Raw genomic sequence first — 17,500 nt, 5'->3', positions numbered from 1 at the left:
CGTAAAACACATGACACTACACACACACACACACCTTCTCACTGTTCCCGTAGTCTACGTAGAACACATGACACTACACACACACACACACCTTCTCACTGTTCCCGTAGTCTACGTAGAACACATGACACTACACACACACACACACCTTCTCACTGTTCCCGTAGTCTACGTAGAACACATGACACTACACACACATACACACACCTTCTCACTGTTCCCGTAGTCTACGTAGAACACATGACACTACACACACACACACACCTTCTCACTGTTACTGTAGTCTACGTAGAACACATGACACTACACACACATACACACACCTTCTCACTGTTCCCGTAGTCTACGTAGAACACATGACACTACACACACACACACACCTTCTCACTGTTACTGTAGTCTACGTAGAACACATGACACTACACACACATACACACACCTTCTCACTGTTCCCGTAGTCTACGTAGAACACATGACACTACACACACACACACACCTTCTCACTGTTACTGTAGTCTACGTAGAACACATGACACTACACACACACACACACCTTCTCACTGTTCCCGTAGTCTACGTAGAACACATGACACTACACACACACACACACCTTCTCACTGTTCCCGTAGTCTACGTAGAACACATGACACTACACACACACACACACCTTCTCACTGTTACTGTAGTCTACGTAGAACACATGACACTACACACGGAACCGACAGAGAAAGACCCATCACCACCCATACAGCACAGAGGCGTTCCTGAGACACATGACACCACACACACACACACACACACACACACACACACACGCGTTCCTGAGGTCTACGCAGAACACATGAACTAAACTATATCAGACAGACAACCACCCACACATCATTTTACCTGTCAAGTGTCAAAGGTTATATCAAAGGTCACGTATGGATCTCTTAATGTTCCACTGCAATCATTACACTCGAGTCATCAGGGGACTAACACTAAGCTATAAACTATGGAGAGAGAGAGAGAGAGAGAAAGAAAGAAAGTAACCCAGAGGGGGGGGAGAGAGAGAGAGAGAGAGAGAGAGAGAGAGAGAGAGAAAGAAAGAAAGTAACCCAGAGGGGGGGGGGGGAGAGAGAGAGAGAGAGAGAGAGAGAGAAAGAGAAAGAAAGAAAGCACATACTAGGAAAGTTTTTTTTCTTAGAGCCTCAAAAACATTCATAAGCTGCAATATGTCTCTCATATTTTTAACGCTACAAAAACATTCTCACATGTCCTTTCAAAACTACAACAGGGGCTTGCTACTCTGGTGCTCTGGGTGTGTGAGTAAGAGTGAGAGTGTGTGACTGAGTGTGTGTGTGTGTGTGTGTGTGTGTGTGTGTGTGTGTGTGTGTGTGTGTGTGTGTGTGTGTGTGTGTCTCTGATTGAGAGTGAGGGCGAGTAAGTGTGTGTAAGTGTATAAGTGTGATTAAGTGTATAAGTGTGTCAGTGTGTCAGTGTGTGTGTGTGTGTGTGCCAGAATCTTGGTACTCCGGTTCTGTGTGTTCTACTCGCCTTGTCGTCAGTCTGCTGTTGAACTCTGCAGCGGTACCAGAACTGGTCCTCGGAGAACCGCGCCGCATAGAGCTGCAGAGAGACGGAACACACACACACACACACATCAGGAACCTTAGAACCGCGCTGCATAGAGCTGCAGAGAGACGGAACACACACACACATCAGGAACCTTAGAACCGCGCTGCATAGAGCTGCAGAGAGACGGAACACACACACACACACACACACACACACACACACACACCAGGAACCTTAGAACCGCGCTGCATAGAGCTGCAGAGAGACGGAACACACACACACACACACATCAGGAACCTTAGAACCGCGCTGCATAGAGCTGCAGAGAGACAAAACACACACACACACACACACACACATCAGGAACCTTAGAACCGCGCTGCATAGAGCTGCAGAGAGACGGAACACACACACACACACACACACACACACACACACACACCAGGAACCTTAGAACCGCGCTGCATAGATCTGCAGAGAGACGGAACACACATCAGGAACCTTAGAACCGCGCTTTAGTTTGGGGATTATTAATTGATTTAATCTATAACCATCCACTGTCCACATATGCCAACGCTCAACTGATGACCACACTGTGTGTGTGTGTGTGTGTGTGTGTGTGTGTGTGTACCGGAGGCTCAACTGATGAACACCCTGTGTGTGTGTGTGTGTGTGTGTGTGTGTGTGTCGGTGTGTGTACCAGAGGCTCAACTGATGACCACACTAAAAATATCTGTCATGAATTAACACGAAAAGCACATAGCTCGGGGCCAGTCTCTCTCTCTGTGACTTGTACATTCAAAGTTATTTGAATGAAATCATTGACTACTAAACACGAATAGCTCATTTGAACTCTGTGAAGGAATTATTCAATTCTATATAGGAATTTATCATTTATGGTTAACTATTAGTATTCTCATTTAGTTATAGGCATTTCTGTATTTCTTTGTCTGTGTTCCAGTGGAGACAAAAAGTCTGCTGGTCTTGTACGGGTTGGTATGAGAAAGGGGCCCGGATAACTTGCATGTCAAAGAATGTTTAAGTAACTTGGTTTATGAGGGGCTGGGTAACTTACATGTCAAAAGACTGTTTAGGTTATTTTGAAATATGGTATGGAGCAAGACTGTTTCTAACTTCAAAGGGAACAAAGGAATTGGGGAGTGTCTTCATGTTAAACTGTGAATATGTGAATATGTGAATATTAATTTCAATAAAGAGCAGACATTTTGTAGGAGAGGTTAGTGCCTTGCGTGAAGACAATCATGCAGGTCACTCCTCTGGGGCCCAGAGTAAATGTCTGTATTTTAATAATATTCTCGGGTGTGTGTCTCAATTCTGAGGTAAAGAATACAGTCCTAGGTTAAGGGTTATTTCCTTGACATTTTGGTCCATCGTAGCCGGATCTCAAGATGGGTAAGAAACGCCGGGGGATCAGAACTTCAGAAGCCGAAGACGATGCGCATCGCCTGCTCAATAGGCTTGGGCAGAAAAAGTCCCCACGAGTTGAATTCTTCGTGTGGCCGGTGACCTGACTTCTCCCCCCCGTCGAAGCTGCCCTGACGAGATCCGAATCCAGAGGGGACGCACAACAGAATATTAAGTAAGTAACCGGGTTACCGAATAAACAGACAATAAAGATTGCTAATGTACGTAAAGACGCAAAGACAAGGTATATCGAAAACTCAAAGGAGTCAAAGGAGTTGATCCCTATGAGCACAGCGACTGGTCCGGGGACATCAACCTGTTGCCCAATTTCTAGCATCCATATATCTATGAGTGTACATGTCTATGCTCGCGCCGACTTGTTTGTGCCGCGGATTCCCAAAACGCGTTGCGTTCATGACGTCACATTAGCAATCACTATAGCTATAAAGACATCTGGGATGTCATCAGATCGGGGATCTGATAAGAAAATTTTCTTCATAAGTCGGGGACTTATTTTTGTTTGAGTGAAGGCCTATGTATGTATGTGTATGCATGTATGTATAAATGGAGTAGTGATGACTCAGAATTAACACAGTGAAAAGCCTCTGTGGGTCCACAGAGATTTTACTGACCAATTGTGTGGTATTCTGAAGTAATCAAAAAAGCTCACCATAATGGTTAGAAAGGTTGTATTGGCGATGAGAAGAACATGGAAAGAAACATGCTGATAGCTATACAAAATACGTAGAAGGTTAGATAGAAAAACGTCGTTGAGCGAAAAAAAAAAAAAAAAAAACCTCTGTGTCTCGGTTTAGTTACAAGGCGTGGTCGAACAAGCATGACGTCACCACTAACAAACAATTTAAATGGACCACGGTCCCAGAAGTCATACTTATGTATAACTTAAACAACTGTTTGCAGAACCAACAAAGGTGAATTATGTACGCCACATTCACTATAATATATTCATGTAATATATACAAGTTCGTTTTACGTTTGCAGCTCTCATAATTATGATTAAATAAGAAGAGTGCAAGGCAAGCTGAACAGATTAAAGATTGGTAGAAGGAAACTCAGAGCAAAGAAAGAAACGTGCATGTTAAATAGAAAGCATGAGAGAAGACAAAGAAAGTAGTTTTAAAGCTCTGAAAGAGGGATGAAGAGTAGAGACTCGAAATATAGCACAGCAAGAAAAGTACTAAAGTCCGCCTCCTTTAGGGACGCAGACGAGAGGACATTATCGTCGCAGCTTTATAGAGATATAATGCGGGTATTATGAAAATGATGAGGATACTGCTAAAATAAACAATACAATGCAGATCGATTAGAGGATAAAGGAATTTCGGTTTGGCCACCCGGAAGGTACTTTATCCAACAATTGATTGCTTAATATAGTGCAGAAATACACTCGGGAATTAACAATATAAGAGCGAAGTTATTCATTAAACTTAGTCGGAGTTGGAAGAGCAACGAGATCCTGTCAAAGGGAATGAAATAGTTCGCCTGAGTCGGATTTTCAAACCAGAAACGACATGTAATGGTAGCCTACAGAAAGAAAGTTAGTGTCATAACGTTATAAAGACACATTCCGTCGCTTGAGCTTACAAAGCATTAAAATAAACATCAAATAATGACACTATATGAGTATAGTAGGCTATGCAGAAGAAGGTTCTAAACGTTTATCAAAAAAGTAACTTCGGAGAACTAAAGCCTATGCGTTAACATGGCTGGGTTGTGTGGTGCTACACTCACACGGACTTATCATTTGAATGATCTGTCTTAAAACTCAGCGAAAGTAACTTCTGTTGTTATCTATTTGGTTAAATATAGCATTAATAGTGTAACCAAGCGTTGGCACTTAGAGCTTAATATCACAAGAATGCTACAGGTGTTGAAGAGAAACGTTTCGTTTAGGATACTTTGTACTGAAAAGACGTGAATCAGTCACAGCGTGAGCTGGAATACTATTTTCAAGTACGGAAACCCCGAAGGGATAAAATACATTAACTCTTCACCATACTGGTCTGATATACAATAGTTGTTAAGTTATCTGTCTTGCAGGTATAACTTGGCGTACAAGTATAAGCGGAACGTCAGTGTAATAAGTATGTATTCAATATTATTCAATGTGCACCGGCTATCTTCATCCGTCTCTACAGCATTCAACATTCAACTAAAATTAACGACACACCATACACGCAGGTATGATTAACCGTAACACATGTAATATAATAGCAATGCTATTACAGTAACACATATAAGAGCGTCATTCATAATGACAGTTTAACAATAGTCATACAAAGTATGTGGTGTTTATCTCCTTAATGGTAAAGCTATGGTGTAAACACTGGAAATGCCTCCTTGTCCGTGCGAATTAGAATGAGTGAAGTAATCGTAATATTAACTTTCCGAATGAAATAAAAACCCTTGACATCGTCGGAAAATTCTTAAAACAAAGAAAATTACTAGAAGGTTCACCACGTTAAAATGAGATTCTTAAATGTGTAACTTTTGTTTATCCGTAGAGGCAGCGCATGATCAAAAAGCATTGTCTGACCTCACAAGTAGCCTAAAGTCCTGTAAGGACCACAGTGGCTGGAGTGGCATTTTACTGCAATGAGCCTACATGATTATTTTTCCGAGAAACGAGCAGTGTATGTTGTTACAATTACGAGTAATTGTTAGCATATTTTTATGGAACAAAGTATTCGTCCTGTGTGTATGTTTACATACATAACGGGGACATTGACTGAGCCCATACTGTTTGTTAGAGTGACTGGCTGTTTGATAGCCTAGTCAAAATACACCATTGAATATTACAGCATAAGGCTGTGTAGTTGTTGGTTTGTCTTAAGTGAGATGGAAATAATTCAATGTTGGCTACTATAGACGAGTATGCGGGAATAAGAGAATGTGCGTAATTTGGAAATTACGTGTTGCGGTTTGTTGCATGTTACATGCTTTTTCAGCTTTTATGATAAATGCTAAATGGTTTTGGGTTCTAATCTGCCTTGTTTATTTAATGTATTCAGCTAATGCAATGTTTCTGACCGGTTTCGGTTGTCTAGTTGTCTCGTCTTGTTCATGAGTTGATCATGAGGATCAGGGTCATGAAGATCAATGGCATTGAGATGAAATCGCGTTTTTCATTCTCTCTGTGATTTTTAGGGGTGATTGAATAGTAAAAGATCATTGCACTTGATTAAGAAAACTATGACTGACGATTAAGAAAGCTATGACTGACTGTGGTTATTTTCAGCTAACTCAGAGGTATAGGCTAATAAACGCACCCACACGGGGGCAGGGTTTTTCCTGGGTCAAAATGGCTCTTCGGTGCTCCCCCCCCCAAAAAAATTGCGCGTGCCTTTTTTAAAAAAATAGATAGGCTAATATATTGACAATAGTTCAAGCCCCATGGTGCTATCATGTATGGTTCAAAGATTATCAAGGTTTACCTCATATGCAAACTACAGAAATCTGTATCAATAGAATCTAGAACTAACCAGTGGTCAGAAATGGAACACACGAATTATGTCAAGTCAAGTTTATCTGACTATTACTATTCATGTTTATAATACAAACCTACATACCATTATTTTCACCAATGGAGGCTGCGTTGGAAATCGGTAATCAAACTTTTTACAGCATTTTGAGTGGAAATTTAATGTGCATTTGTACAGGTGTATTCGTGCACGTCGGACTGGCCCTCGCAGTGGAACGACAGTTTTCAACCGCACCGGTTTATCAATAATAATATTATTATATTCGAGATGCAACACAAACGAGTTGAGCTTTCATTGATAAACCAATGCTGTTGTCTGCCTTCCCGAGGCCCTGCGTTCTACTGGTACTCGTTTAAACGCGTAGACAAATCAAGTAATAGCCTACACCTGTGTAAGTTCTCAACATAGCAGATATTTTAATACATTAAAAGCCATGAATATTGAAACCGCCGACTGATGAAGTCAGGATGCATCCACAGGTTGAGTAATTAAGTGATTGGCAGCTGGCCGCTCTGTCCATTCGCGCACCTCACAGTTGCGTATAGATCAGACTTATCAACTGGATTACTATTGATCAAAACAGAACGAGAGTTCGGCTGTAGCCTACTTGAAACATACTATTCAGAACATGTTCGCTGACGTGCATTGCATACGTGATGATTTGCTCACAAATCTGCTTAAAACAACTAGTGAAGGTGTTTTAGAATAACATTTATGCCATATACAATAAGTGACTTTATGTAAACACCACTTATTAATGTTAGCTGACTAATTATTTAGCGCAATGCTAGCATGACTCTACCGTAATTCGATTTTTAAGCAAGGTTGCCTATTGTACCTATTGAGCCTGTTGATCGCGACCTGTTTACAAATCTGGTTAAATCGATGAAGGTGAGCTGTTATTTATAGATAATAAATATTTCCCAGGCATCTAAAGGCTTACAGCTACCTGTAAAGCATCTAAACGTACAGAGTAAGATAGGTTGACTGCTAAATCGGCAGCCACCAGTCTTTGGATAGCTGTCATAAGTCAGTTGTTGTAAGAATGTGGTATGGCATTAATATTATTCCTACCATCACACATAGAATATAGGTTCACACACACACTGCTTCAATAAAACTCTAGGCCTACTATCAAAGTATTGTTTTTTTAAGATAATGTAGGCAACTGCTAGCTAGCTAGATAACGTATGCAACTGCTTGCCAGCTGCCTATAAAAAAAAAGAAACTAACGTGACTATTTAACGTCTCGCAAACTTGGAGAAGCCTCTGTTCAATGATTGGCTGAGCCGCTGAGGGGGTGGGAGGCGGGATCTGCTGCTGCTGTCTTGAATTCAACGTGAGCGCTCAAAACACCATTAAGCTAATTGGATGACAGTTTTTTTTTAATCGCACTCTTTTTTTTTTTTTTTCATTAGGCGCTCGGGATTTTTCATAGGCGTTCGGGAAAACGGCTTAGGCGCGCGCCTACATTTTCTCTATGCAGGAAAAACCCTGGGGGGGATTCACACTTAGCTCAGAGATTCTAGCTTGTCAATGGACTTGATTGATGACCGTCTAGCTTGTCTGATAGTTACATTGACCAGGGCGTGTCTGTTATACAAAAGTCAGGAATTGATTGTACGGACAGCCAATATGATTTTGCTGCAGTGGGATATTTTTTATGTTCAGATGAACATGGATTATTTCATCTGTATGAAAGTCTCACTTAGGGAAGGAGTAAACTTAGCCGTAGACATGATTCACTGATGTGAAACTCAGCAATGGAGTTACGACATAGGCGCATTCCAAGAGAATCCCTGATGGGAGGGAGTCTCCGGGGGTCTCGCAGGAACCACGGGGAGACACACACACACACCACATTTTACAGGCTTTAAAATGGCTTTCAGAACATTCATACAATGAGACTGATCTAATCTAAGGAACATTTCCTTATTGTAGCTTATTGATTACAATAATGAACCTCCAGATTTCTACATCATGTCTCTGGTCTTATGATTGAAAGAAGAGGTGTAGTGAGATCCTATTCTTCACAACACTGCTTCACACATTTTCTGTTAGATATAAAAAGTTACTACAAGATCTACTTGAAGCAATGTAATTGCCTTACAAGCGAGATCTTTATGGACAGTGATTTTGATTCATGGGCGGGGCCATGGATCAATAGGGGGAATATGTAGATAAAGGTATACATAAACAATATGTATACATGGATTAATAAACTATAAAAAATTTTTTTTTAGTCTTTTAGTCAGCAATGTGAAATTATAATGTCTGAAAATGGATTACACTTTGTGAATGACATGCTGGATAGAGTGGGACAACAATTCAAAATTGACTTGAAAAGGCATTGTTCATGCCACACCCAGATTGCTGGATTTGTGGAAGGATCGAATGGTACGGTTAAATCTAAACTTCAAAAGACTATGGCAGAAACAGGTAGACAATGGCCTGATTGTTTAGATTTAGTATCTTTAAGCATGCACATTACCCCTACTCAAGGCCAATTGTTGTCACCTTTTGAAATGCTGTATGGTAGACCATACAGAATACCAGATCTCACTCCAACTGTAAAAGCCAACCCAGATGACATTTCCACACTAGCAGATTATATGAAAAGAACTTTACTGACTAGGAAATGTACAAAGACCACATACTGTTCGAGTTTTTCTGTGTCTCCGCAGGAACAAGGCAAGGTGAAGGTGGGAGACTGGGTGTTCATCAAAGTCATCAAAACGAAAGACTTTGTCCAACGACAGAGGGGAGTGACCATACCAAATGCTACTGGCCACACGAACAGCCGTCAACTTTCCACCTGTATTCATCTGTATTGATCTGTATTGATCTGTATTCATCTGTATTCATCTGTCACACTGTAAACTTTGTTTATTTGTTTAGGATGCACCACTTACGTTGAGTGGCGTTTAGTGGCTCCCTGAGGGGGTTGAGAAATTTAGATCTTTTCCGTCTGAACGTCACCCAGCTGGGGAGGTAGCGCCCCAGTTGGAAACTCTGCTCATCATAGAAGCTTGGTGTATCTGTGTTTATTATTTTATTGTGTTAATTGGGTTTATTGTTTTTCTGTATAAATCATATCACTCCCTTATAACAATGTTTAAGTTGTTGCTACTAGTGATTACCTCAGGGGTAATGTTAGGTTTCTGGTCCTCTACAAATTTGATTGAGAGAATCCATAAGAAGTTGATTTCATATGGGGAACATGAGGCCATGAGGAACGTTACTCATCTGTATTCTACTAATTCATGGTATAGATATCCATCGTTGCAAGCAAACAGACGTAACAAGACAAACTGTTATGTATGTAGTTTAATGCCAACTTCCTTCTCTCCTCACCCTAGACTTGAAGCTAGACCACTTTCAAAACAAGCCACTATCTGTGTTGGAGAGAAGTGTGGCCCAGACTGCTGGGGCTACAATACTCCATCTTATGACACAAATGGTACCCAGGTACAGGATGCGTGTAACACCACCCACCCCCTAGTAGAGCTAAATACGACATCTTTGCTGTCACTTTATGTGATAGTCCATTCTGTATTGCCATTATGTTTAGCAAATAATGGAACAACTCTCTGAGACGGCGACAGTGTAACAAAACTGTAATTCCTACTAAGAATACTGAGTCCACAAGCACCACTTCCTCATCCAACGTCAGAAAATGGGTATATATTGTGCCATGTCCATGCATGGGGAAACTTTTCCTTATGTTGGGGTTGGAATGAAAAGCACTGCCCCTCTGACAGGGGTACCCGTACGCTGGGATAGGTAATGAGGGTGTGTGTTATTAGATGGTACAGTCATCTCCCTTCACATTGGGGAGGCCTTTGCGCCCCCGCTCAGGTCATGGACCATATTTATGTTGGTAGTGCTACCTTACAGCCAGAGTTATCTCTAAGAAGAGATTTTCTGTTAAGGATCACGACAGCGTGTGGAGGACTGACGTGCCTTATAAAAATAAAAAGATTTGGACTAAGAGTATCAAAGTAATTTTGTCTCTGATTCCGTCTCTAGGATTAGGTTGAGTCATCTTAATAACGGACAGACTTAACTATAGGTTATGATTATTTGTTAATGTCACCTTAGTCAGCGTGGAAGGCCTTTGGCTGATGGGGTTGTAAAATAGATTACTGCTAGATTTACTTAGTGCCGCTAGTGGAAGGGTTTGTGTTATGCTGAATGATACCTGGATATCTGATGACGTCCATCTGTTTCTGAAGCCTTACAGCAAATGAGGGCTGATTGTGATGCTATAAAACGTGATAAGGTGGTGGATGTTCCGTGGTTTAATCCTTTTGCTTGGCTCACTTCTGGTACATGGTTGCGAATTATGTTGAAAAGTCTGTTAACTATTGTTGCAATCTTTCTTTCTTGTATATTTATGATGTGTATTTCAACATGTATTAAAGTTCTCATTTCTAGCCTAGTACGTGATTCTATGCAGAATGTAATGTTGTCACAGGAATTGATGCCCTGCTGTCTCTTCAAGAATATGATTCTTAAGTGTAATGATGTCTACCAGAAAGCTGAAGGAGATGTACGAGGTTGATGATTATATACTGGTTTATAGTTAAATGATAAACAGGAGGGAAATGTGAAGGAATTATTCAATTCTATATAGGAATTTATCATTTATGGTTAACTATTAGTATTCTCATTTAGTTATAGGCATTTCTGTATTTCTTTGTCTGTGTTCCAGTGGAGACAAAAAGTCTGCTTGTCTTGTACGGGTTGGTATGAGAAAGGGGCCCGGATAACTTGCATGTCAAAGAATGTTTAAGTAACTTGGTTTATGAGGGGCTGGGTAACTTACATGTCAAAAGACTGTTTAGGTTATTTTGAAATATGGTATGGAGCAAGACTGTTTCTAACTTCAAAGGGAACAAAGGAATTGGGGAGTGTCTTCATGTTAAACTGTGAATATGTGAATATGTGAATATTAATTTCAATAAAGAGCAGACATTTTGTAGGAGAGGTTAGTGCCTTGCGTGAAGACAATCATGCAGGTCACTCCTCTGGGGCCCAGAGTAAATGTCTGTATTTTAATAATATTCTCGGGTGTGTGTCTCAATTCTGAGGTAAAGAATACAGTCCTAGGTTAAGGGTTATTTCCTTGACAAACTCCAAGCAATGAAGTTCTTTTGCGTTACGAACTGCACATCATAGATGTTTACATCACCACTTTGAGAGAGAGAAAGGTATGTATAGATACACCACTAATAAAGGTTTTACTTAGTGTACTCTTGTAATACCTGATATATACATGCCGGATCATTAACTGATTGTTTTAAGGAACATGTCCTAATTGATGAAGAGTGTTGAAATACGTGGATTTAACTGGAAACCAACCCCTTTCTATGGACCGGAAACTCACGAAGTAGAGTGTTCTAAACTATGGTGTCGTCGTTTTTAATCTCTTTTATTATATCCTTTAATTCTTGTTTATTTGTATTGTATATTGATTCAACTCGACTGAAACCCACTTTGGTTTAACACCTGTTGTTTTTAAATATGCTATATAAAATAACTGTGATTTTACTCGACATGACAGACCCATGACTTTTATGTTTTCCAAACCTTCTGAGAGGCCGGCTGTCCTTCCAGCTTTGGGGCGATTTCGCATTTGACAGTCAAGGAACTGCCGATCGCCTCCACTAGATCTTCGTCATCCACATTCTGCCGGCCAACATTAATAACACACCAAAATGAACACATCTGAATATATTTTGTTCATTGGAGACAGCGGTACATAAAGTATTTAACACAAAGACATCATTCGCACTCCTCGCTAACTTCACCACACATGTAATATTACCTGTGCCCAGAAGGTTATGGCGTCACCCACATGCGTCACGCCAACGAGCTCCACTGACACGCAATGAAGAGTAAAGCAGTTAACATTCACGAATAATTAAAATTACAAGCAGTTGATAGTAGTGAGTAAAGAGAAGAGTCAAACCACTTGTGTTGAACATGGTGAAAGTAACGTTAGCTCCCTGGGCTGCTAGCTGGAATACTCACTTTGCTCCGCTTCCACTCGGGAAGGATCCATGGCGCCACTCTCCTTTCAAACAGAACACGCTTGGCATTAACATCCAAACTAGCCAATAGCCCGGACCTACTACTATTAACAAACCTTCAAAGTGAAATAGCGAGAACTCCAACAAAAAAATACACTTAACTCCAAAATTGACATTGTTGGGTCATTAGCTATTAATTGTACTGAAAAGTTTGAAAGTCTAAGCTAGGTTAACGTTGCTAACAAGTTGCTAACTAACTAGCTAGCTACCCTTGCCAGGTGTTGCAAACATGTGCAACAATGCCACGTTTCCATGCAAATTAGTGTCAACTGTCAAAACAGGTATAAACTCAAACAGGCACAGTATTCCCGTGGAGTTAGTGACATTTACCAACAAATTCAGTTCGGTTCAGTTGATGAAATACGTTCTTATTGCAGTCCTGATCAATCCACGCGCTGATCCACCTGTTGCGATCCTGTTCCTCCCAAGTTATATGGGAGCGATCCCATGGTGCACCTCTACTCTGGATGCAGCAGTTTGCCCCGATGTGAGAGTACAGAATCCAAGCCTGAATGACTAGAGAATATCTCCCGAATGGCAAGACTAAAATTAATAATGTCTTCACAAGACAGACAAGCGGCTTTTTAGATCCGTAGAGAGGTTCTGGCCATTGGTGGGACTTCAAACACTTCAGGTCAGGAACAGGGTATTCCACTTGCACACCTCTGTGTACCCGATTATTATAAAACTTTCTGGTGTAAAAAGGTGTAAAGTGTTTTAATATGAATGTAATGGAAAGAGTATAAGAGAACTTAGAATGTCAAGCAGGAAACAGCAAAGACCGGACAAAGCTAAAGCCGGGCACTGACATCATTAGAGACTACCGCCCCCTGCTGGGGCTACTGCGCACACTCATGTGTAGTAATGCGGAGTGAACTCGTTACATTTACCGTCAAGCTCACAGGGGTTCAGTTGTCCGTTAAATGGGAGTGTTGATCAAAACTAGAGAGTGAATCCTTTCATTTAAAATCATAGTTTTCAAATACTTATAATTTATTGAAAACAGACATACAAAGACAACAGAAGACAATATAACTCATTCTTCTCAATCATTTACACACTACTGTACAGCAGCCTGGGCGGCCTTTAAAAAAAAAAAACTCAGTGTCTGATTGGCTCAAATCCATTCCGTCTCCCAGGAGACCTGGGATCACTTGGGGGCGTCGGCTCCGTAGATGAAGTCTGTGGGAAGCGTTTCGGGAGGGATGCGGCTCAGCTGGTCGTCGTAGTGACGCAACGTCCACAGTTTCTCCAGTTCGTACGTCTCTCTAGTCTCAGGCAGCATGAAATGGACCACCATATCACCTGAGAGAGAGAGAGAGACAGGTGAGCATCACATCGCATGAGAGAGAGAGAGAGAGATGACCACCATGTCACCTGAGAGAGAGAGAGAGAGAGAGATATGACCACCATATCACCTGAGAGAGAGAGAGACAGGTGACCACCATATCACCTGAGAGAGAGAGAGAGACACAGGTGAGCATCACATGAGAGAGAGAGAGAGAGAGAGAGACACAGGTGAGCATCACATCGCATGAGAGAGAGAGAGAGAGAGAGAGAGAGAGACAGACAGGTGAGCATCACATCGCATGAGAGAGAGAGAGAGAGAGAGAGACAGACAGGTGAGCATCACATGAGAGAGAGAGAGAGAGAGAGAGAGAGAGAGAGAGAGAGACACAGGTGAGCGTCACATCGCATGAGAGAGAGAGAGAGAGAGAGAGACAGACAGGTGAGCATCACATGAGAGAGAGAGAGAGAGAGAGAGAGAGAGAGACACAGGTGAGCGTCACATCGCATGAGAGAGAGATGACCACCATATCACCTGAGAGAGAGAGAGAGAAAGAGACAGACAGGTAACATGCCGACTACCACACCGACTCAGACAGAGCAAAGGGTCAGACACAAACAGACACACACACACACACACACACAGACAGACAGACAGACAGACAGACAGACAGACAGACAGAGACAGACAGACAGACAGAGCAGGGGGTCAGACAGACAGACAGACAAGAGGGTCAGACACACACACACACACAGACAGACAGACAGACAGACAGAGACAGACAGACAGACAGACAAAAGGGTCAGTCAGACAGACAGACAGAGCAGGGGGTCAGACAGACAGAGACAGACAAAAGGGTCAGTCAGACAGACAGACAGAGACAGACAAAAGGGTCAGACAGACAGACAGAGCAGAGGGTCAGACAGACAGACAGAGCAGGGGGTCAGACAGACAGACAGACAGACAGAGCAGGGGGTCAGACAGACAGACAGACAGAGCAGGGGGTCAGACAGACAGACAGACAGACCACAGGGTCAGACAGACAGACAGACAGACAGAGCAGGGGGTCAGACAGACAGACAGACTGACAGAGCAGGGGGTCAGACAGACAGACAGACAGAGCAGGGGGTCAGACAGACAGACAGACTGACAGAGACAGACAAAAGGGTCAGATAGACAGACAGACAGAGAAGAGGGTCAGACAGACAGACAGACAGAGCAGGGGGTCAGACAGACAGACAGAGACAGACAAAAGGGTCAGACAGACAGACAGAGCAGAGGGTCAGACAGACAGACAGAGCAGGGGGTCAGACAGACAGACAGACAGACAGAGCAGGGGGTCAGACAGACAGCCAGACAGAGCAGGGGGTCAGACAGACAGACAGACAGACAAAAGGGTCAGACAGACAGACAGACAGAGCAGGGGGTCAGACAGACAGACAGACTGACAGAGCAGGGGGTCAGACAGACAGACAGACAGAGCAGGGGGTCAGACAGACAGACAGACTGACAGAGACAGACAAAAGGGTCAGATAGACAGACAGACAGAGAAGAGGGTCAGACAGACAGACAGACAGAGCAGGGGGTCAGACAGACTGAGGTCTGAGTTGTGAGCTCTATGTGCGGCATGTGTGATGTGATCAACTGCATTTTATATCCATCAACTTGTCTGTTTCAGCTGCAGTATCCAACTACAACTCTTTAGCTCTGTTCTTGCTACTGACCATATTTCGACACTAAATTAACGTGCCCATGATGAGCCCAAACTCGACTCTAAGGAGCCATATTAACGACTGGCACGTGCTCCCAAATGTGACTGAATAGTGTGAGCATCTTACCGAAGTCGAGGCAGAGCCAGTCATCCGCGTCCTTGCCTTCGATGCACACGTGCGGGTCTTCAGCTCCCCTCATGAACTTGTACTGTCAGAACAGATCATATGCATCATTTAAAAGCGGCGAATGACGGACCTCAGCTCTTTAAACCGATGAAACACAAACAGATAAAACCCCCTTACCACTTTGACCGCGTAGAAGGCCATAGCGCGCAGGTGTCTGCTTGACGAGCCGCTGACCACCACGAAGTAGTCGGTGTACATCAGCTCGCGTGGCACCCGGATGACGCAGATGTCCTGCGCGTTTTCCTGTCGGAGTAGCGCGACCAACATATCGATGTTGAAAACTTCATCGCTGTCTGGGGGGGGAGGTTGGAAGTGTAATGTTTAGGAGTTATAACATTATCGCAACAGTTACGTATGGCATGACCCCCTACAGCCATGCGCAGGTTGGGTGTTCATGCAGAGCAGAGCCCGCGAGTATGTAAACAATTAGATATAAGCTTGCCTCCTTCATATCAGTAGAGCAGCTTTCTTTAACACTCGGTCTGGTCACTAACACCACACAACGTGAACATCACAGTAAAGTAAACGGCAGGAGCGAGTGGACAGGTGTTGCCGTTGTGACCGCAACACTCACGTAGCTTATCGAATCACAGTGCTGTCGTGGCTTGCTAAAACATGCCGTTCAAAATCCAACAGCAAATCTGAACTTACTTTGCTGATCGCTCTCCAATACACCGGTTTCCTCGGTCTGAAGTTGCGGGCTGTTTGGACAAGGGACCCGGTTTTCTCCGTTGGCCAAATAAGAACAGTACCTTGGAGGTGAACGGCAGACACGTGAAGGGCTCAACAGACGGGACGCGAAATGCGTTTGTGCCGGTGAAGACAGCGCCCGAGTCGGTATTCTAACATTCTTAATTGGTGTTTTGTAAAGTCTCTGAAGTAAGCCACGGTTGATTATTCTCCGCAGCATTTCTTTACGTCCCGTTAAACACACATACTCTTTCAACTTCACCAAACGCGCATGACTGGTTTGAAGGACCAATCCATAACAGGAAGTGAACCATAGAAGAAGTCTGCCGACAGGCTACTTTTTACGTCGACGAACATATCGAACGCACCTTGTGCGAAACAGGCATCGCCACCTAGTGGACAGGAAGACGGGCTAAGTTGGTCTAACTGAGACCCCCTCCGCTGAAAATAAATTATTTAACCCTTATTAACATGTCCGTGTTTTTATGATACACGACATATCATCAGCTAAATATCAGTCAACTCTATGACTAAGTATTTCCACCTTTCCATCCCAACAACAGTTTCAAAAACAGGTAACACACGACCGACAACAAATATCGAATGTCAAAACGCAATGCAGACCTTTATAAGTTATTGTTTAAATAAACAGACACAAAAGTTTTATCAAAATGTATTTACAAGACCATTTCGTGCAAAACCTAAAAAACCCAGAATATAAACATAGAATCATTGAGATTGGTTTTACTGGCCCCTTAATCACTGGCATGGAGTCATGAGATCTGTTTATAAAGTCAGAGATCTGTTTATAAAGTCAGAGATCTGTTTATAAAGTCAAAGATCTGTTTATAAAGTCAGAGATCTGTTTATAAAGTCAGAAGATCTGTTTATAAAGTCAGAGATCTGTTTATAAAGTCAGAGATCTGTTTATAAAGTCAGAGATCTGTTTATAAAGTCAGAGTCTGTCTGTAAAGTTTGGGTCCCTGTCCCTCTTTCCTCTCACACTATGTAAACTGTGGTTTTTGATTTTGGCCCTTTTTCGTT

At 42.4% G+C, this 17,500-nt stretch overlaps 2 protein-coding genes across 2 annotated transcripts in view; both read right to left on the bottom strand.

Moving 5' to 3' along the window:
- Positions 1–12,552, bottom strand: part of stk31 (serine/threonine kinase 31) — a gene marked incomplete at both ends in the record, with an annotated part of 37,224 nt that extends 24,672 nt beyond the window's left edge. Inside the window, 5 exon segments of the mRNA XM_080858162.1 lie at positions 1–16; positions 1,537–1,608; positions 12,078–12,176; positions 12,316–12,368; positions 12,522–12,552. The exon segment at positions 1–16 is cut by the window's left edge and continues 143 nt beyond it. Coding sequence (XP_080714288.1) covers positions 1–16; positions 1,537–1,608; positions 12,078–12,176; positions 12,316–12,368; positions 12,522–12,552 — 271 coding nt within the window.
- A 1,000-nt stretch (positions 12,553–13,552) lies between these two features.
- malsu1 (mitochondrial assembly of ribosomal large subunit 1) lies at positions 13,553–16,733 on the bottom strand. The gene is made up of 4 exons (XM_080857891.1): positions 16,418–16,733; positions 15,884–16,059; positions 15,707–15,788; positions 13,553–13,885 (listed from the first exon to the last, which is right to left on the bottom strand). Exons 1-4 carry the CDS (start codon positions 16,674–16,676, stop codon positions 13,731–13,733), a joined length of 672 nt encoding a protein of 223 aa, XP_080714017.1. The 5' UTR covers positions 16,677–16,733; the 3' UTR covers positions 13,553–13,730.
- Positions 16,734–17,500: the final 767 nt, after the last annotated feature.

Source organism: Sprattus sprattus, assembly GCF_963457725.1.
Source record: "Sprattus sprattus genome assembly, chromosome: 19".
NCBI lineage: Eukaryota > Metazoa > Chordata > Actinopteri > Clupeiformes > Clupeidae > Sprattus > Sprattus sprattus.
This window is presented reverse-complemented; position numbering and strand designations above follow the sequence as displayed.

Coding starts and splice junctions, on each gene's coding strand:
- malsu1 (XM_080857891.1), bottom strand. CDS start 16,676: ATGCTGCGGAGAATAATCAACCGTGGCTTACTTCAGAGACTTTACAAA. Junction 16,060..16,417: donor ATTGGAGAGCGATCAGCAAA/GTAAGTTCAGAT, acceptor CTCCCCCCCCAG/ACAGCGATGAAGTTTTCAAC. Junction 13,886..15,706: donor CTGGCTCTGCCTCGACTTCG/GTAAGATGCTCA, acceptor TCTCTCTCTCAG/GTGATATGGTGGTCCATTTC.